Source organism: Protopterus annectens, chromosome 14.part0 (genome assembly GCF_019279795.1).
Source record: "Protopterus annectens isolate FY-2018-M chromosome 14.part0, PAN1.0, whole genome shotgun sequence".
In the NCBI taxonomy this organism is placed as follows: Eukaryota; Metazoa; Chordata; order Ceratodontiformes; family Protopteridae; genus Protopterus; species Protopterus annectens.
In genome coordinates this window covers 1080227454-1080249897 of record NC_056748.1, presented here as the reverse complement: position 1 = coordinate 1080249897, position 22444 = coordinate 1080227454, and the positions used below count along the sequence as shown (strand labels likewise).

At 40.3% G+C, this 22444-nt stretch overlaps 1 protein-coding gene across 1 annotated transcript in view; it reads left to right on the top strand.

The window, feature by feature from the left end:
- CFAP46 (cilia and flagella associated protein 46) overlaps nt 1–22444 on the top strand; it is a 3596153-nt gene that overhangs the window by 2721340 nt on the left and 852369 nt on the right. Inside the window, exon 48 of the mRNA XM_044056880.1 lies at nt 3145–3242. Within this exon, the coding sequence (XP_043912815.1) occupies nt 3145–3242 (98 nt within the window). The remainder of the gene's footprint in view (nt 1–3144; nt 3243–22444) is intronic.

Below are 22444 nucleotides of genomic sequence, written 5' to 3'. Positions count from 1 at the left end.
GCCCAGAGGAGGGATGTCACATAGCTATTAATTACGTTAAGAGAAATGAGTGAAAATAAAAACATACAGTAGTTCACGGAAAGGCAGATGAATGACTGAAGCACACTTTCCAACAAGATAATAGGACCAGATTCACTGCTGATATTCAGAACATGCAGTACAAACATAAGAACTACGAAATGTATGTTATTGGTTAGGTAAAACAGCTGTGTTACACAGTGGTATGGAAACTTGCTTATGACCGAGATCACCTCTCTTTGAGTAGTCTCTCAGATGCTCGTGCAGGCAGCAGAGAGGATGAGAAATTACCTGTTCTCAGCTTGTCCATCTCAGATGGGAGGGGTCGGTATCTCAAAGACTGGCATTTCACATCATGACTCAGTGGTGGATAGCTGGGAACTGAGCTTAAAAGCATCAGCTTCATTATGAGACAAGGCTGCCAATGAAGATGAGGTGTTGCATGACTGAGTAATACCCTCTTATTGCATGTATCATAATGCCATATCCCCTAGAAATTGTATGAACATGGGGGAAGTTAGGCATATGCTTGCATATGCAGCAAAAGCTAACGTATCCAAAGTGAAGGCCCAATCACCTGTTGACTCTTACTGCCATTAACAATGGCTCTGAACATAAAATAAATAAATAAAGCTCAGTAGCTATGAACTGCTGTGGCACAAGAATGAATGAGTCATTGAGGTAGTGGGGTGGACCGAGGGCTAGATGGAGTGACACAAAATATATAAAAATAAAACTGTTATTGGTTGAGTAGGATGTGCAGTATATACAGCTAATAAGGAAAACAAACATGACAGACAAGGGGGGGACTTTATTTACCATCCAAATCTATTTCCACATAATAAATAAAATGAAAATCCCAATTAAGTAAGCTGATATATCTATTATAACTACCAAATTGTCTGTTTATTCTTAATTAAGGCTGTTGACATGGCTCCTTTTTATGAAAGCTGACAGAATGCTTAAAACAACAGAAGGTATATTAAAGGGCAGTTGTTTTTGGTTTTCACATCATTTTGCAAAATAATCTGAAAAAGAATGTCTGACAGTTGCTTTCTAAAAGAAGCACCTGAAGGCCACTATTGTTACCCTACCGCTGGATGAAGTTTGAATTCTCGAGCTTCAACCCACCTATGAGCATTATTCCTCTCTAGGAGATCACTGTCTGCGAGTTCTGCCAACAGTGATGCCCTTGTGTGGGGAATTTCCTCCTCCTCCTTTAAGTTGGTGCGACCATGGAGTTGGTATGTATATAGGGATCTATTTTTAAATCTGGGCATCCACAACACTGAACGTTATTTTCCCAAGATGAAAATAACGAATACTGAAAATCCCAAAGTGCCGATTTTTCCAAGGGCAAGTAAACACTTGCTGAACATGGGGAAATATGCCCTTTTCTTTACTGTAGTGTGATCCCAGAGTTGGTATATATAGTTGGGGGGTAGGAGACACCACCCCCACAGTGGAGGGGTGCATGTAGCCCCCCCAGGCAGATGTTACGTAGTCCAGTGTGGTTATTTTAAGTTTTGGGCAAATGTTTATTTGCCTTGAGAAAAATCGGTCGTTCAGGATTTTCAGTGTTCATTATTTTCATCTCGGACAGGTAACGTTCAGTGTTGTGGGTGTGACGATTTTAAAGTAGAGAGATAGATAGATAGATAGATAGATAGATAGATAGATAGATAGACAGACAGACAAATATAAGTTCAGGGGGTACAGGGGGCTTTCCCCCTGCAAAAACACTTGCAGTTTGGAGATTCTGAACCTTGGTGCATTCAGTTTCATCCACTTATAATGGAAGGAATCACTACTCTCTTTTATAAGGATTATTGTATTGCCAGGCATTACTGACGGTGCTCGGGAGCTACAGTGCTTGTGTGTATTACTTAACAAGTTCTGCTTATACATAAAGCAGACTGACTTAGGAATTCCTTTTTCTAATAGAACACTAACTGCCAAATCCCTTTTTGTGTCTAACACTGGTAGGCACAAATGCACAAATGTTGCTGGTTAAGTAAAATGCAGTTTGATTAGAAATACACGCATCAGTTTCAGTCAAGAATCAATATGTAGAAAAAGTTACCTTTCAAAATGGAATGCATCATACAAGTAAGTATATCCATTTGCTTTAAAGGTAATGATTTCAGGAAGGAGAAGTACAGGAGAAAAAAAGCAAACCTAGACTTATAAAAAACATTCTTAACAGATTTTAAATAGTATATTAATCATGACTGTTTTATTGTTACTTTACAGACCTAGACTTATAAAAAACATTCTTAACAGATTTTAAATAGTATATTAATCATGACTGTTTTATTGTTACTTTACAGACGTAGACTTATAAAAAACATTCTTAACAGATTTTAAATAGTATATTAATCATGATTGTTTTATTGTTACTTTACAGACCTAGACTTATTGAAAACATTCCTACCAGAATTTAAATAGTATATTAATCATGATTGTTTTATTGTTACTTTACAGACCTAGACTTATAAAAAACATTCCTACCAGATTTTAAATAGTATATTAATCATGATTGTTTTATTGTTACTTTACAGACCTAGACTTATTGAAAACATTCCTACCAGATTTTAAATAGTATATTAATCATGATTGTTTTATTGTTACTTTACAGACCTAGACTTATTGAAAACATTCCTACCAGATTTTAAATAGTATATTAATCATGATTGTTTTATTGTTACTTTACAGACCTAGACTTATTGAAAACATTCCTACCAGATTTTAAATAGTATATTAATCATGATTGTTTTATTTAGTATACCCGCGGTGATGGTGCTGCGGTAGCATTGTCGCCTCACAGTAAGACGCTGTCCGGTTTGATTCTCAGCTAGAGCGTCTTCTGCGTGGAGACATGCGTGAATGGGCGTACCTTCGTTGAAGGTTGTGCATCAGGCCTGGCAAGCCAGTACGTAAAAATCAACTGCCAATCATTAGCGGACCGGAGTTCAACTGTGGCGACCCCTAACCGGGAAAAGCCGAAAGACACAACATTAATCATGATTGTTTTATTGTTACTTTACAGACCTAGACTTATTGAAAACATTCTTACCACATTTTAAATAGTATATTAATCATGATTGTTTTATTGTTACTTTACAGGCATGGAACAATCTCATTGTGCAGTCCCAGCATCTGAATTACTTGAATGACATCCCACCAGACCTCAGCTTACTTATACTTCAACATTCACAAGACCGGTATGCAGTGTACATTCTGTGTTCTGCAGATGAACCTTCTGCTCTGTATTTCAGTCTGTTGTGACTGCAGCTCAGTATAAGGCAAACTGTGTTTTATTGCATTTTATGTTACTAACACTGAGACAGTAAGGAGGAGAAGGAGCAGGAGAACTCCGAAGGGCAGTGGGGGTCAAACAAGATGGTTTTAATGTTGGCCTTCTTCACTACTCCTACCATTCTATCCCTGGCCAGCCAAGCCTCATCTACTTAAGCAGCCATGATCATCCCTTCAACATAACTGAGGCAGTCACAGCCCAAAATAACTACACGAGTAGTAGAAATTACAGCCACTAATGTAATACACGGAGCAGGCTTATAGTGCTTGAGTACTATGAACTACAGCCGTTAATGTAATACATGGAGCATACTTATAGTGCATGAGTACTATGAATTACAGCCGTTAATGTAATACACGGAGCATACTTATAGTGCATGAGTACTATGAATTACAGCCATTAATGTAATACACGGAGCATACTTATAGTGCATGAGTACTATGAATTACAGCCGTTAATGTAATACATGAAGCATACTTATAGTGCATGAGTACTATGAATTACAGCCGTTACTGTAATACACGGAGCATACTTATAGTACATGAGTACTATGAATTACAGCCATTAATGTAATACACGGAGCATACTTATAGTGCATGAGTACTATGAACTAAAGCCGTTAATGTAATACACGAAGTATACTTATAGTGCATGAGTGCTATGAACTATAGCCATTAATGTAATACACGAAGTATACTTATAGTGCATGAGTACTATGAATTACAGCCGTTAATGTAATACACGAAGTATACTTATAGTGCATGAGTACTATGAATTACAGCCGTTACTGTAATACACGGAGCGTACTTAACGGTGCATGAGTACAATGAATTACAGATGTTAATATAATACACAAAGCATGAGTGCTATGAATTACAGCCATTAATATAATACATGAAGCATACTTATAGTACATGAGTGCTATGAATTACACCCGTTAATGTAATACACAAAGCATACATATAATACATGAGTACTATGAATTACAGCCGTTAATGTAATACACAAAGCATACTTATAATGCATGAGTACTATGAATTACAGCTGTTAATGTAATACATGAAGCATACTTATAGTACATGAGTACTATGAATTACAGCTGTTAATGTAATACACGAAGCATACTTATAGTACATGAGTACTATGAATTACAGCCGTTAATGTAATACATGGAGCATACTTATAGTACATGAGTACTATGAATTACAGCTGTTAATGTAATACACGAAGCATACTTATAGTACATGAGTACTATGAATTACAGCCGTTAATGTAATACATGAAGCATACTTATAGTACATGAGTACTATGAATTACAGCTGTTAATGTAATACACGAAGCATACTTATAGTACATGAGTACTATGAATTACAGCCGTTAATGTAATACATGGAGCATACTTATAGTGCATGAGTACTATGAATTACACCCATTAATACAGTACACAAAGCATAGTTATAGTACATGAGTACCAGGAATTACAGCCATTAATGTAATACATGAGCATCCTTATAATACATGACTACTATGAATTACAGCCATTAATGTAACACATAAAGCATACTTATAGTACATGAGTACTATGAATTACAGCCGTTAATGTAATACATGGAGCATACTTATAATACATGAGTACTATGAATTACAGCCGTTGATGTAATACACCAAGCATACTTATAGTGCATGAGTACTATGAATTAGAGCCTTTAATGTAATACACCAACCATACTTATAAAACATGAGTACTGTGAATTACAGCCGTTAATGTAGTACACGAAGCATACTTATAGTGCATGAATACCAGGAATTGCAGCCATTAATGTAATACACAGAGCATACTTATAGTACATGAGTACTATGAATTACAGCCGTAAATATAGTACATGAAGCATACTTATAATGGATGAGTACTTATTAGCTTATTAGCTTATTGTGAAACATTATAACCAACATGTTTGTGTTCTCCTGAAGGAGATTGATGTTTTAGACAAGGAGATTAAAGCAGACTTGAATTTTGTAAGGTACAGGTTCGACTATGACCGTACCCTTTCTAGTATTAACACGCTTCTTGTCAAACTAAAGCTTAACAAAAATAAAAAATTAGTCAGAGACAGATTGGCTTATCAGGACAACGTTGCATATCCTAAATTACAGGCTTCTGAATCTCACAACACTACTACTAGTACCCACCAGGAACATCCTAACCCTGCACCCCACCCTGTCTCGCCAGCCCTCACTTTCACGAAGATGAGGTAGGAGTGGACGAGGTAGGCCCTAGACGCAGTGACAGGATTAAAGGGTTTAAGAAGGGTAATCAAGGCAATAATAACACCAACACAAATAGGACCAATACTAACAAAAACAACAACAGTTTTTTAGGCAACCGCAACCACCGACAGTTTCACAACAAGAGATAGAAGTGGAAGAAGCTTCCCTGGTCTCTCAGTTCTTGACTGTTCGGACTCTCATTTCTCTTACACAGCAGGTGTCTCTTCCTCCTTCACCACGACTGCTGACCTTAACCCTTGTTTCCTACATCAAGGTCCAAGAATTATACTTAACCGTAAAGGGACTTCACTATTTACAATTTCACAGACTTGGAACTAAGGGAGGAATTAGTTGAGTTACTTTCCCTTGGTTACACATTTGTCCCTAGTAAAATGGGTGACATATCCAAGGAACTTATTGAACTAAAATGCTTTGTCCGAAAGTTAAATTTCAAGTTACTGTTTAGCAATGAAGTTGCCTTGCCACATGATTCTCTCAAACTACCGAGTGTGTATAACCCCCCCATCCACCCTTCTCTCCAGCTTTTTGAAAGGATCTGTGAAGCAGACATCAGACATTCCTTTAAGGCATGTAATAGTTATACCGAAACTCCTCGGTATAACATTACTAAAGAACAAGTCTCCCTCTTAGATGAATTATGCCATTACCCAGTTGGAGTAGTCAAACCTGATAAAGGGGGTGGACTTGTAATTATGGACAATTTACTGTATAACGAAAAAATGCTCGATGTCCTTAACACACCTGCCTATTCCCCTGCTTCTCTCAATGAAATACACCGTACCCATAGTATGATGAGGGGCGTCTTCCGTGACTTGTTCTTGCAGGGTAAGATTGACATAGAAACTTACAATTACATCGACATCTCTATGCCAAAATTCCAGTCATGTTTGGCATCCCCAAGGTCTATAAGGATGTCAATAATCCCCATGCGTGCGCTGGTTGATGGTAGATCATCTATGACATATCCCAGCGCCAGATTGGTAGACACTATCCTGTCTAAATACCTGAAGGACCTTCGGGTGTATGTAAAGACTCCTGGTCTTTTTAGACAACTTCAACAACATTCCGTTCGATGATGGGAATAATTTTCTCACCATCGGCGTTGTTGACTTATACACCTCCATTCCACACCAAGAAGCTGTGGAATGGATTTCCTCCTGCTTTTAGACTGTGGAGCACCACAGACTGAAATTGACTTGGTTACAGAAGTCTTGGACATAGTCCTTTCATGTAATTACTTCCTTTTGATAAGGATTACTTTTACAGAAAAAGGCGTGGCGATGGGCTCGCCTTGTGGGCCTCAGTCGCCAACTTCTTTATGGGTTTTGGGAAAAGAACTTCCTTTTTCCAGTGAAAGGATGCAGACAGTGAAATTTTACACACGTTACCTGGATGATATTTTCATCCTCTTCCATGGTAATGACACAGAAGCCGTAGACTTCTTACAGTTTCTAAATGGTACTACTGACTTCTTGAAATTCACTTCTAATTTTTCACCTGTAGAAATCGATTACCTCGATGTAAAGTTGAGAAAGGAAGGGAACACCTACACATCTTGTGTTTACAGAAAGCCAACTTACTGTAATTCGTTCTTGCACTTCACAAGCCACCATCCCTTCAAACAAAAGAAATCTATTGTGAAGGGCCAAATGGTTAGGGCTGTTAGAATGTGTAGTGATTTTGACACCTTCCAGAACGAATGCACACTTTTGTGTAACATGTTCCTTAATAGGGGTTACCCGAGGAATCTCATTGATGAAATTAGGCTTGAAGTTACAGCCAAAAGGATAAACGGGGTTTATAAACCTATCTTGCAAAGCCATGTACTACTTGACCTTAGTTCTAACAACACACTACTGTCACCCATTGAGTGTTCCCCCTCTCCTAATGACATCTCTCTGACCAACCATGTATGCGATTTTGCCATTAGTTACGTCCACACATTTAGTCTTAACACTCAGACTACCACTGCATTGATTAAGAAAAACTGGCAATTTATCTTGGGGAGTCCTGGCCTCTCTGAGAAATTAGGCCCCTGTCCTAATTTTGTCTTCAAGAGGAACAACAACCTTAAGGAACTTCTACAGAGGGACCTAACTAAAAAAACCTTTAACAGGCGCACAGGGATGTACCCATGTGGTTTTTGCAACTGGTGTTACAAAATGAAGGTAGGGCAAACCTACACTATAAGGGACAGGAAGTTTTTAATTCAAGCTCCACTCAACTGTGAAAGTAGATCAGTTGTATACCTGGCTCTTTGTGATTGCTGTCCCTCATTTTATCTGGGAAAGACTGATCGCAGACTTAGGGACCGTGTCTATGAGCATATGTATGCAATTAAGAAAAACTCTGACGTTAACGCTTTGGCTAAACACATTGCCAACCACCCTGGGCACTCTTTCTCGTTTATGGCCATAGATCAAGTGACCAATAACATCCGGGGAGGCCCAATAACTCTACTCTTAGAAGTACGTGAACTGGAGTGGCAACTGCGTTTAGACGCATTTTGCTACCCGGGTTTAAACGAAAACTGTAACATCTCAGCAGTACTCAAATTGAGGAGCTATTTAAGGTAGTACCCCCCTTTGTAGATATTCCTTACTTTCTTATGCATACATAAAGATTTTGCTTAAAATACACAAAATTTTTTTTGTTTCTGACTTCATGTGACGTGCCTTTGTTGTAGCACCTCTCATGTTAAATATTGCCTAGATTTTAGTTATTATTGTTGTTTATACAATAATATCTTTAAGGTACACAGTTGCTCATTATGGTTCATACTTATAATGGATTACCATTACTTTTTTACTAAGATTTAATCCATTACTGCATATTATACTTACTTTTTTATGAGTTGCTATTTGAATGACTTATGTTGAATTTTTACTTTAACGTTATGATTTCTTTCACATATTTTAAGAATTTTAAATATGTCATTTTAAATTTTATGTTTATTTCTTTGGTAACATTCCACAATTTGAAATGCTTATTATTAACATGAATTAATGTTTGCATTTTCTCTTTGAGGAACAAGTTGTTCTTGTGAAGGCTTCTACTTGTTTACCAATTACTACAATGAGTTTCACCTTATCATGTTGTCATTTCCCTTTTGCTTTGTATAAAAGGGGCGTGCACTTTTACCTCATTGTTAATTTGTTTTCTCTGAGGAAGCTGCACCTTTGTGCGGCGAAAACGTTTGTGATAAATAAATTCGTTAAGACTACCTACTTGTTGTTGCTGGTACAAGGGCTCCGTGGTACGTTTTTGGATTCCAATATAATACATGAAGCATACTTATAGTACATGAGTGCTATGAATTACACCCGTTAATGTAATACACAAAGCATACATATAATACATGAGTACTATGAATTACAGCCGTTAATGTAATACACAAAGCATACTTATAATGCATGAGTACTATGAATTACAGCTGTTAATGTAATACACGAAGCATACTTATAGTACATGAGTACTATGAATTACAGCTGTTAATGTAATACATGAAGCATACTTATAGTACAGGAGTACTATGAATTGCAGCCGTTAATGTAACACATGGAGCATACTTATAATACATGAGTACTATGAATTACAGCCGTTAATGTAATACACCAAGCATACTTATAGTGCATGAGTACTATGAATTACAGCCGTTAATGTAATACACCAAGCATACTTATAAAACATGAGTACTATGAATTACAGCCGTTAATGTAGTACACGAAGCATACTTATAGTGCATGAATACCAGGAATTGCAGCCATTAATGTAATACACAGAGCATACTTATAGTACATGAGTACTATGAATTACAGCCGTAAATATAGTACATGAAGCATACTTATAATGGATGAGTACTTATTAGCTTATTAGCTTATTGTGAAACATTATAACCAACATGTTTGTGTTCTCCTGAAGGAGATTGATGTTTTAGACAAGGAGATTAAAGCAGACTTGAATTTTGTAAGGTACAGGTTCGACTATGACCGTACCCTTTCTAGTATTAACACGCTTCTTGTCAAACTAAAGCTTAACAAAATAAAAAATTAGTCAGAGACAGATTGGCTTATCAGGACAACGTTGCATATCCTAAATTACAGGCTTCTGAATCTCACAACACTACTACTAGTACCCACCAGGAACATCCTAACCCTGCACCCCACCCTGTCTCGGCCAGCCCTCACTTTCACGAAGATGAGGTAGGAGTGGACGAGGTAGGCCCTAGACGCAGTGACAGGATTAAAGGGTTTAAGAAGGGTAATCAAGGCAATAATAACACCAACACAAATAGGACCAATACTAACAAAAACAACAACAGTTTTTTAGGCAACCGCAACCACCGACAGTTTCACAACAAGAGATAGAAGTGGAAGAAGCTTCCCCTGGTCTCTCAGTTCTTGACTGTTCGGACTCTCATTTCTCTTACACAGCAGGTGTCTCTTCCTCCTTCACCACGACTGCTGACCTTAACCCTTGTTTCCTACATCAAGGTCCAAGAATTATACTTAACCGTAAAGGGGACTTCACTATTTACAATTTCACAGACTTGGAACTAAGGGAGGAATTAGTTGAGTTACTTTCCTTGGTTACACATTTGTCCCTAGTAAAATGGGTGACATATCCAAGGAACTTATTGAACTAAAATGCTTTGTCCGAAAGTTAAATTTCAAGTTACTGTTTAGCAATGAAGTTGCCTTGCCACATGATTCTCTCAAACTACCGAGTGTGTATAACCCCCCCATCCACCCTTCTCTCCAGCTTTTGAAAGGATCTGTGAAGCAGACATCAGACATTCCTTTAAGGCATGTAATAGTTATACCGAAACTCCTCGGTATAACATTACTAAAGAACAAGTCTCCCTCTTAGATGAATTATGCCATTACCCAGTTGGAGTAGTCAAACCTGATAAAGGGGGTGGACTTGTAATTATGGACAATTTACTGTATAACGAAAAAATGCTCGATGTCCTTAACACACCTGCCTATTCCCCTGCTTCTCTCAATGAAATACACCGTACCCATAGTATGATGAGGGGCGTCTTCCGTGACTTGTTCTTGCAGGGTAAGATTGACATAGAAACTTACAACTACATCGACATCTCTATGCCAAAAATTCCAGTCATGTTTGGCATCCCCAAGGTCTATAAGGATGTCAATAATCCCCCCATGCGTGCGCTGGTTGATGGTAGATCATCTATGACATATCCCAGCGCCAGATTGGTAGACACTATCCTGTCTAAATACCTGAAGGACCTTCAGGGTGTATGTAAAGACTCCTGGTCTTTTTAGACAACTTCAACAACATTCCGTTCGATGATGGGAATAATTTTCTCACCATCGGCGTTGTTGACTTATACACCTCCATTCGACACCAAGAAGCTGTGGAATGGATTTCCCTCCTGCTGTTAGACTGTGGAGCACCACAGACTGAAATTGACTTAGTTACAGAAGTCTTGGACATAGTCCTTTCATGTAATTACTTCCTTTTGATAAGGATTACTTTTTACAGAAAAAGTGGCGATGGGCTCGCCTTGTGGGGCCTCAGTCGCCAACTTCTTTATGGGTTTTGGGAAAAGAACTTCCTTTTTCCAGTGAAAGGATGCAGACAGTGAAATTTTACACACGTTACCTGGATGATATTTTCATCCTCTTCCATGGTAATGACACAGAAGCCGTAGACTTCTTACAGTTTCTAAATGGTACTACTGACTTCTTGAAATTCACTTCTAATTTTTCACCTGTAGAAATCGATTACCTCGATGTAAAGTTGAGAAAGGAAGGGAACACCTACACATCTTGTGTTTACAGAAAGCCAACTTACTGTAATTCGTTCTTGCACTTCACAAGCCACCATCCCTTCAAACAAAAGAAATCTATTGTGAAGGGCCAAATGGTTAGGGCTGTTAGAATGTGTAGTGATTTTGACACCTTCCAGAACGAATGCACACTTTTGTGTAACATGTTCCTTAATAGGGGTTACCTGAGGAATCTCATTGATGAAATTAGGCTTGAAGTTACAGCCAAAAGGATAAACGGGGTTTATAAACCTATCTTGCAAAGCCATGTACTACTTGACCTTAGTTCTAACAACACACTACTGTCACCCATTGAGTGTTCCCCCTCTCCTAATGACATCTCTCTGACCAACCATGTATGCGATTTTGCCATTAGTTACGTCCACACATTTAGTCTTAACACTCAGACTACCACTGCATTGATTAAGAAAAACTGGCAATTTATCTTGGGGAGTCCTGGCCTCTCTGAGAAATTAGGCCCCTGTCCTAATTTTGTCTTCAAGAGGAACAACAACCTTAAGGAACTTCTACAGAGGGACCTAACTAAAAAAACCTTTAACAGGCGCAGGATGTACCCATGTGGTTTTGCAACTGGTGTTACAAAATGAAGGTAGGGCAAACCTACACTATAAGGGACAGGAAGTTTTTAATTCAAGCTCCACTCAACTGTGAAAGTAGATCAGTTGTATACCTGGCTCTTTGTGATTGCTGTCCCTCATTTTATCTGGGAAAGACTGATCGCAGACTTAGGGACCGTGTCTATGAGCATATGTATGCAATTAAGAAAAACTCTGACGTTAACGCTTTGGCTAAACACATTGCCAACCACCCTGGGCACTCTTTCTCGTTTATGGCCATAGATCAAGTGACCAATAACATCCGGGGAGGCCCAATAACTCTACTCTTAGAAGTACGTGAACTGGAGTGGCAACTGCGTTTAGACGCATTTTGCTACCGGGTTTAAACGAAAACTGTAACATCTCAGCAGTACTCAAATTGAGGAGCTATTTAAGGTAGTACCCCCCTTTGTAGATATTCCTTACTTTCTTATGCATACATAAAGATTTTGCTTAAAATACACAAAATTTTTTTTGTTTCTGACTTCATGTGACGTGCCTTTGTTGTAGCACCTCTCATGTTAAATATTGCCTAGATTTTAGTTATTATTGTTGTTTATACAATAATATCTTTAAGGTACACAGTTGCTCATTATGGTTCATACTTATAATGGATTACCATTACTTTTTTACTAAGATTTAATCCATTACTGCATATTATACTTACTTTTTTATGAGTTGCTATTTGAATGACTTTTTATGTTGAATTTTTACTTTAACGTTATGATTTCTTTCACATATTTTAAGAATTTTAAATATGTCATTTTAAATTTTATGTTTATTTCTTTGGTAACATTCCACAATTTGAAATGCTTATTATTAACATGAATTAATGTTTGCATTTTCTCTTTGAGGAACAAGTTGTTCTTGTGAAGGCTTCTACTTGTTTACCAATTACTACAATGAGTTTCACCTTATCATGTTGTCATTTCCCTTTTGCTTTGTATAAAAGGGGCGTGCACTTTTACCTCATTGTTAATTTGTTTTCTCTGAGGAAGCTGCACCTTTGTCTTAAAAGCGTTGTGATAAATAAATTCGTTAAGACTACCTACTTGTTGTTGCTGGTACAAGGGCTCCGTGTACGTTTTGGATTCAATATAATACATGAAGCATACTTATAGTACATGAGTGCTATGAATTACAGCCGTTAATGTAATACACAAAGCATACTTATAATACATGAGTACTATGAATTACAGCCGTTAATGTAATACACAAAGCATACTTATAATGCATGAGTACTATGAATTACAGCTGTTAATGTAATACACCAAGCATACTTATAGTACATGAGTACTATGAATTACAGCTGTTAATGTAATACATGGAGCATACTTATAGTACATGAGTACTATGAATTACAGCCGTTAATGTAATACATGGAGCATACTTATAGTACATGAGTACTATGAATTACAGCTGTTAATGTAATACACGAAGCATACTTATAGTACATGAGTACTATGAATTACAGCCGTTAATGTAATACATGAAGCATACTTATAGTACATGAGTACTATGAATTACAGCTGTTAATGTAATACACGAAGCATACTTATAGTACATGAGTACTATGAATTACAGCCGTTAATGTAATTCATGGAGCATACCTATAGTACATGAGTACTATGAATTACAGCCGTTAATGCAGTACACTGAGCATACTTATAGTACATGAGTACTATGAATTACAGCCGTTAATGTAATACACGGAGCATACTTATACTACATGAGTACTATGAATTACAGCCGTTAATGTAATACATGAAGCATACTTATAGTACAGGAGTACTATGAATTGCAGCCGTTAATGTAACACATGGAGCATACTTATAATACATGAGTACTATGAATTACAGCCGTTGATGTAATACACCAAGCATACTTATAGTGCATGAGTACTATGAATTAGAGCCTTTAATGTAATACACCAACCATACTTATAGTGCATGAATACTATGAATTACAACCGTTAATGTAGTATACGAAGCATACTTATAGTGCATGAGTACCAGGAATTACAGCCATTAATGTAATACACGGAGCACACTTATAGTACATGAGTACTATGAATTACAGCTATTAATATAGTACATGAAGCATACTTATAATGGATGGGTACTATGAATTACAGCCGTTAATGTAATACGTGGAGCATACTTATAATACATGAGTTCTATGAATTATAGCCGTTAATGTAGTACATAAAGCATCCTTATAATACATGAGTACTATGAATTACAGCCGTTAATATAATACATGAAGCATATTTTTAGTAGATGAGTACAATGAATTACAGCTGTTAATGTAATACATGAAGCATACTTATAGTACATGAGTACTATGAATTACAGCCGTTAATGTAATACATGAAGCATACTTATAGTACATGAGTACTATGAATTACAGCTGTTAATGTAATACACGAAGCATACTTATAGTACATGAGTACTATGAATTACAGCCGTTAATGTAATACATGGAGCATACTTATAGTACATGAGTACTATGAATTACAGCCGTTAATGTAATACATGAAGCATACTTATAGTACATGAGTACTATGAATTACAGCCATTAATGTAATACACGAAGCATCCTTATAATACGAGTACTATGAATTACAGCCATTAATGTAATGCACATGGAGCATACTTATAATACATGAGTACTATGAATTACAGCCGTTAATGCAGTACACTGAGCATACTTATAGTACATGAGTACTATGAATTACAGCCGTTAATGTAATACACGGAGCATACTTATACTACATGAGTACTATGAATTACAGCCGTTAATGTAATACATGAAGCATACTTATAGTACAGGAGTACTATGAATTGCAGCCGTTAATGTAACACATGGAGCATACTTATAATACATGAGTACTATGAATTACAGCCGTTGATGTAATACACCAAGCATACTTATAGTGCATGAGTACTATGAATTAGAGCCTTTAATGTAATACACCAACCATACTTATAAAACATGAGTACTGTGAATTACAGCCGTTAATGTAGTACACGAAGCATACTTATAGTGCATGAATACCAGGAATTGCAGCCATTAATGTAATACACAGAGCATACTTATAGTACATGAGTACTATGAATTACAGCCGTTAATATAGTACATGAAGCATACTTATAATGGATGAGTACTATGAATTACAGCTGTTAATGTAATACGTGGAGCATACTTATAATACATGAGTTCAAAGAATTACAGCCGTTAATGTAGTACATGAAGCATCCTTATAATACATGAGTACTATGAATTACAGTCGTTAATATAATACACAAAGCATAATGTTAAGTTGTCAATCTCGCCTTCATTCTTGCTTGATGGGTTCGGAGCCGATCCCTCGGCTCCGACTCGGCACTTGCTTTAGCTCGAGAACTCCTTTTACCAGCTCGAGGCAGCCCCATATCCCATGATGCAAGGCAGGAAGTACCCAGATCTCGTTTGCCGCTTCGCTTGGGAGGTCTTCTCTTTACCAGCTCCTGGTAAGTAATTCACTTTTGTGACATTTAAGCCCCTTTTTACTTAAAAACCTTTTATATTTGATAGTTTAACTTTAAACTTAATTTTTCTGACAGAAATCCCTGTCTCTTTTAAAATTTTTAGTCAGTTAATTTCGGTTTCACATGGCGCCCCTGTTAGGGTGTGTGTGTTGGTTTATTTTACTATATCCCCTTTTGGGATCAATTTAATTTAATTGGACTGGTGTGTGTGTGTTTTTTGGGCACCATGTCTAAAGAGAGGGTTTCAGGTTTTAAGAAGTGTGACTCGTGCTGTCAGAAGATGTCTCTGACAGCCGGTCACACTTCTTACCTGTACTGTTTAGGCCCTCTTCACCTGCAGGACTCCTGTGCTATTTGTCACTCCTTCAGCCAGAGAGTCCTGCAGGAGAGAAGGAATAAGTTGATTCTGAGGGGTCTTCTTAAGCCGGAGGGCTCTCCGGCTAAGTCGGCCCCACAAAGTCAACAAAATCTGCCAAGACCCAGGCTTCTGTTTCTAAGCCTGTGGCCTCGGCTCCGACTCGTATAGAGTCCAGATCGGCTCCTGCTGGAGCGATTCTGGATCTGCTAAGCCTTGCGCCATGGCTATCGGCGCGAATCTGCTTTGACCACTGTGGGTCGGTTCCGACCGGCTCCGACACCCGTGGCACGGGCATCGGTGTCGGCTCCGATCGGCTCCGACACCCATGTGGCTCAGGCATCGGTGTCGGCTCCGATCGGCTCCGACACCGTTACTCTGGTGGCTGTATCGGCTCCGGCTGGGGCCGATACATCAGCGTTCTGCGGCTCCGAGAAATCGGTGCCGACAGGATCAATAATATCGGCTCCGATGACCCATTCCAGGAAGAGGTCGAGGTCTCCTTCCTTGGAGCCGATACTTTCGGCTCCGGCCTCCCCTCTTCTATCGGGCGGAGTCGCCGGAGCCGATCTTCAAGGTCATCCAGGTTGTCAGACCATGACCTAGAGAGAGTGGTCAGTAGATTGCTCAAGTCACAGGTACTGGCCCAAATGCTACACAGTCCGTCTCAGCAGGCGACTGTTGGTCCACACCCGTTACAGTTCCTCCTTCAACTCTACCCCAGAGTTTGGAGTTGGAGTCTTCGGGTAAGGTTACTGCTACGGCTGGAGGGCGGATACCCCTTCTGTTCCTTCAGCCCCTACTCTTATCTCCTCTTCCTTAGAGGGATTCGGTGGTCGGGCTTCCATGGTCTCCTCCGAGGGGTGAGTGGCATCGGACCCTTGTCCGAACCGCTCTTCCCCTTGGAGCCTCGGCCTTGGTGAGCTCGGCTCCGACATCTGCCTCGGAGACTTCCCTTCGGTGGCCCCTGGGTTCCTAGCTCTTGGAGCGGGTCTCTCGGACCTGCCTGGGAGGGAGCATTTGAGGTGATGAAGAGTGTACTGGCCACTGGTATCAGTCAGCAGTCTCTTCCGTAGCTCCTCCCTCTATTGTACCTGTTGACATCTCTGCCACTTCTCTTGCTACAGGACCCAGAGATCCTCCGCCTCAGGTTTCCCCATTGGGAATTTCCCCTCTTCCGAGGATTCTCCTGATGTTTCGGGAGATCCTCCTAGGAAGAGGACTTGTAAGAGGAAGCATGTAGACTCCCCTGAGTCTGTCACTTCGGATACTGACTTTGATGAGTCAGAGGGATCCCTAGATCCCCTCTGAGGATGTCTCCTTCTTAGACATGCGAGAACTTCTGAAACAGAGGGAAACTGGCCCTCAACAATCCCTCTGAGGATGAGTCAGTATACCTGGAGGCGTTTGGATCTCGGCCCTCCACCTCCTGGGTGTCTCCGCCTTTCGACCCCCTTATGCAGGTTATAGCACGAAAGGCGTGGACAGCTCCTGACTCTGTAGAGCCAGTCCCTAGGAGGCCTTCTAAATTTATAACTGCCCCTAGTGACAAACAATTCCTTACAAAGGGTGTTCCGCTGATGCCATGGTGGTGGCTGCGGCCACCAAAAAGGAACTTGCAGATCCTTCCGTGCCCGTCCATCCTCCTAATAAGGACTCTAGGACCATGGATAGGTACCGCAGCGGATGTTTTCCTCAGCGACCTTTGCTATGCGTTCGCTGAATTATCTTTGTCACTTCACCAGACTCCAGAGAGATATCCTGAAGGAGCTGGGAGAAGTAGTTCAGGATCCTACAGCTGCAGGGGCCCAAGAAAAGATTGCTTCGCAGCTAGGAACCCTCAATTCCATTGCTAACTCCTCCATGCGGCTAATATCTTATGCTGCTGATGGGCAGTAGAGCCGCAGGCACAGGTGTGGCTCTTAGGCGCCAAGCCTGGATGCGGCTATGTGATTTTGCGGATCCCTTTAAGGCGTCCTTCACAAATTCTCCCTTTGATGGGTCAGCTTTGTTTGGCCCTCAGGTGAAGGAAACCTTGACCAGGTGTGAGCAGGACGGCAAGACTCTTTCTGCTGTTGGAGTCCGTTTTCCACCCCTTCTAGGCCTTATCCCAAAGGACAGAAGGGTGGGAAGATGTGGTTCCGTAAATCCCAAGGAGTCACGCGGATTCACGCGGTCAGTTTACCCCTAGAGGCAGAGGGGTAACAACAACAGACGCCGCTCTAGAGGCAGAGGGTCCGAAGAACCAGGGCAACAGGGAGTCTCTTCCTGAAAAGCCCTTTCAGCATCCCTGAGGTGTTGCCCGGCTGTCCCTCCTTGGAGGCAGTCGGGGAAGATTATCACTGTACCCAGAAGCCTGGCATTCCCTCACTCAAGACAGATGGGTACAGTCGATCATATCCAAGGGTTACATAATTCCTTTCGAGGAAAGTCCCTTCCCTCAAGTTCCCTTCCAGATGTACCACCGGTCTAAGGGACATTGCAGAGTTAGAGATCATAAAACTACTGCAAAAAGAGCCATTCAGCCAGTCACAATAGACCATTCAGAGCCGGAATCTACTCAAGGTTCTTTTTGGTCCCCAAAAGGCGGGAGACTGGAGACCAATATTGGATCTCAGCAGACTCAACAAGTCTGTCAAGAAGACAAGATTCGAATGGTCACTCTTCAGTCAATTCTGCCCTTCTTACAGAAGGACAACTGGATGTGCTCAATAGATCTTCAGGATGCGTACTATCACATCAAAATTCACAGGCGCTCCAGGAGATTTCTCCGCTTCGGCTGGGGTCCAGTCATTTCCAGTTCAGAGCCCTGCCCTTTGGTCTCACTACAGCCCCAGAGTGTTCACCAAATGCATGGCAGTGGTCACGGCTCACCTGAGGCGTCAAGGATTCCAGGTGTTTCCGTATCTCGACGACTGGCTCCTGTCAGCCACCACCAGGCATCAGCTTATACAAGCCAGGGATTACACAATAGACCTTTGTTCTCATTTGGGCATCTCAGTCAACTACGAAAAGTCATCCTTATCGCCCTGCCAGTCTATTACCTTCATAGGCAAACTTAAACACTGTTAGGATGTCAGCTACCCTTACAGAACAAAGAGTTTCAGACATTCAGACTCATGTCAGGATCATTCTGGCCAGCAAAAGGTACAGGCCAGAATGGTTCTAAAGGTATTAGGTCTTATGGCTGCGGCCATCACTCTTCTTCCCTGGCTCGATTCTACATGCGCCTCCTTCAGTGGATGCTGTTCACACAGTGGTCATACCAGCAACTCCCAATGGTCACCAGATTCTGGTGACACAAACATGCAAAGAACATCTTGCTTGGTGGATCACATCGTCTCAGGTTCACCAAGGCAGGTGCTTTGTACCTCCGTCCCCGATAGCCACTGTCACCACGGATGCCTCCCTGATCGGGTGGGGGTCATTATCAGGGCAGGATGGTTCATGGGACGTGGCAACCGTTCGAGTACCATCTGCACATAAATGTCCTGGAGATGAGAGCAGTGCTTTTAACGTTGCAAGCCCTCAACGACTTTCTTCCCGTAGGGACAATTGCAGTCCACACAGACAACATGTCTGTAGTTTGGTATATCAACAAACAGGGCGGAACCAAGTCCTACCCCTTGTGTCGAGAAGCTCAGACTATGGCAATGGGCGATCTCCTCTCATCGGTTTCTGGTAGCAACGCATATCCCTGGGAAAACCAACATTATAGCGGACAGATTGAGCAGAGCTATTCTCATGCCTCACGAGTGGTCTCTCAAGCAATCCATAGCGGAAGAGATTTTTCTGGAATGGGGTCGTCCATGTTGCGATCTTTTGCTACTCCCAAAACAGCAAATGTCCAGACTTCTTCAGCCTCTTCCCTCTATCAGGCCATCCCCAGAGACGCTCTGACCCAGGATTGGCCCCAGGGACTTCTTTATGCCTTCCCTCCATTTCCTCTGATCCCTCAGGTGATCCAGAAAGCTACCGTTTTGAGAGCCAAATTGATTCTCATTGCCCTTACTGGCCTCGACAAGTTTGGTTCCCGTTCCTCCATCGCCACCTTTTGGTGCAGCCGTGGCATCTGGACCCAGTGCCAGATCTACTGATTCACCAATCCGGTCAGCTGCACGGTCAATCCCTTCTCTCAACCTCACAGCATGGTTGCTCCACTTCCTTCCTAGCCAGGCTTCCTTTGATCTCTAACCCAGTTAGAGATATCATAGTAACTTCACTAAAATCCTCTACCAGGAGGATTTACACGAGCAAGTGGAAGCGTTTCTCTTATTGGGCTAAGGCCCAAAATATTGATCCTTTTACTGCCCCTGTTCAGGCAGTTCTGGACTTCTTAGCAGAGATTTTTCATGCAGGCTCCTCTTCTTCCACAGTCAGAGTTCAGTTGGCTGCTATTTCTAATTTTCTTGTTGGGATAGCAGTTCATTATATTATGTCCCATAGGCTATCTAGGGCCTTCTTGAAAGGAATTTTCCTACTAAAGCCTCCAATCAGGAATCCTCCTCCTCAGTGGGATCTAAATTTAGTGCTGACATCCTTGATTCTTCCCCTTCGAGCCAGCTGTTTCTTGTTCCTGAAATATCTTTCTTGGAAAACTTTATTCCTAGTGGCTATTACATCTGCCAGGAGGGTGTCTGAACTTCATGCTCTTCGGTTCGACCCCCTATTTGATTTTTCACAAAGACAGAGTATCTTTGAGAACTAATCCATCATTTTACCTAAGGTCGCTTCAAAAACAATCTGAATCAATCCATTGATCTCCTGTATTTTTCCTAACTATTCAGATAGAGCTGAACAAAAGCTACATTATCTTGATGTCCACCGTCAGCTTAGATATTATTTGGACAGAACAAAAAATTTAGGAAATCTGATCAACTTTTGTTTCCTATGCGGATAATAAAAAGGCCTTCCTGTTTCTAAAGTGACTTTGTCCAGATGGCTTTCTTCGGTCATCACTGAAATTTATACGATCAGGGGAAAACAGCTGTGCTCAAAACCTAAAGCACATTCAACTAGGAGTTTAGCTACTTCTACAGCCTTTCAAGCTAGACTACCTTTAGACACTATTTGTGCAGCCGCCACTTGGGCCACTCCTCACACTTTTGTTTCCCATTACAAATTGGACTTGGCCTCCAGGGACAGAGCCAGTTTTGGCTCTACAGTCCTCAAGAGTTTGTTCCATTGAGCCACCCAGGATAGAGGTGCTAGGGACGCGGTCCCATCAAGCAAGAATGAAGGCGAGATTGACAACTTAACATTAAGAAGTTATGTACCTACCATAACGTTCCATGTTAGTTGTCTTCTCTCGCCTTCTTTCTTGCGACCCTCCCTCCTTCCCCCTGGCCTGGACAGACCTTGTATAAGAAACTATAATGCTAAAGACCATTTAGACCTGGTCCTTTTTCCATCTGTAAGTTTCTTCTTCCTTTGGGAAGTATTGTTTATGCTTGGTGTTATTGCCCTTTTGTCAACAAACGAGATCTGGGTACTTCCTGCCTTGCATCATGGGATATGGGGCTGCCTCGAGCTGGTAAAAGGAGTTCTCGAGCTAAAGCAAGTGCCGAGTCGGAGCCGAGGGATCGGCTCCGAACCCATCAAGCAAGAAAGAAGGCGAGAGAAGACAACTAACATGGAACGTTATGGTAGGTACATAACTTCTTATTTTTAGTAGATGAGTACTATGAATTACAGCTGTTAATGTAATACATGAAGCATACTTATAGTACATGAGTACTATGAATTACAGCCATTACTGTAATACATGGAGCATACTTATAGTACATGAGTACTATGAATTACAGCCATTAATGTAATACATGGAGCATACTTATAATACATGAGTACTATGAATTACAGCTGTTAATGTAGTAAAGAAGCATACTTATAGTACATGACTATGAATTACAGCCATTAATGTAATACATGAAGCATACTTATAATACATGAGTACTATGATTTACAGCTGTTAATGTAGTACACGAAGCATACTTATAGTACGTGACTATGAATTACAGCCGTTAATGTAGTACATGAAGTATCCTTATAATACATGAGTACTATGAATTACAGCCATTAATGTAATACACGAAGCATGAGTGCTATGAATTACAGCTGTTAATGTAGTACACGAAGCATACTTATAGTACATGACTATGAATTACAGCCGTTAATGTAATACACGAATCATCCTTATAATACATGAGTACTATGAATTACAGCCGGTAATGTAATACATGAAGCATACTTATAGTGCATGAGTACTGTGAATTACAGCCGTTACTGTAATACACGGAGCATACTTATAGTTCATGAGTGTTATGAATTACAGCCGTTACTGTAATACACAGAGCATACTTCTAGTACATGAATACTATGAATTACAGCCGTTAATGTAATACATGAAGCATACTTATAGTGCATGAGTGCTATGAATTACAGCCGCTAATGTAATACACCAAGCATACTTATAGTGCATGAGTACTATGAATTACAGACATTAATGTAATGCATGGAGCA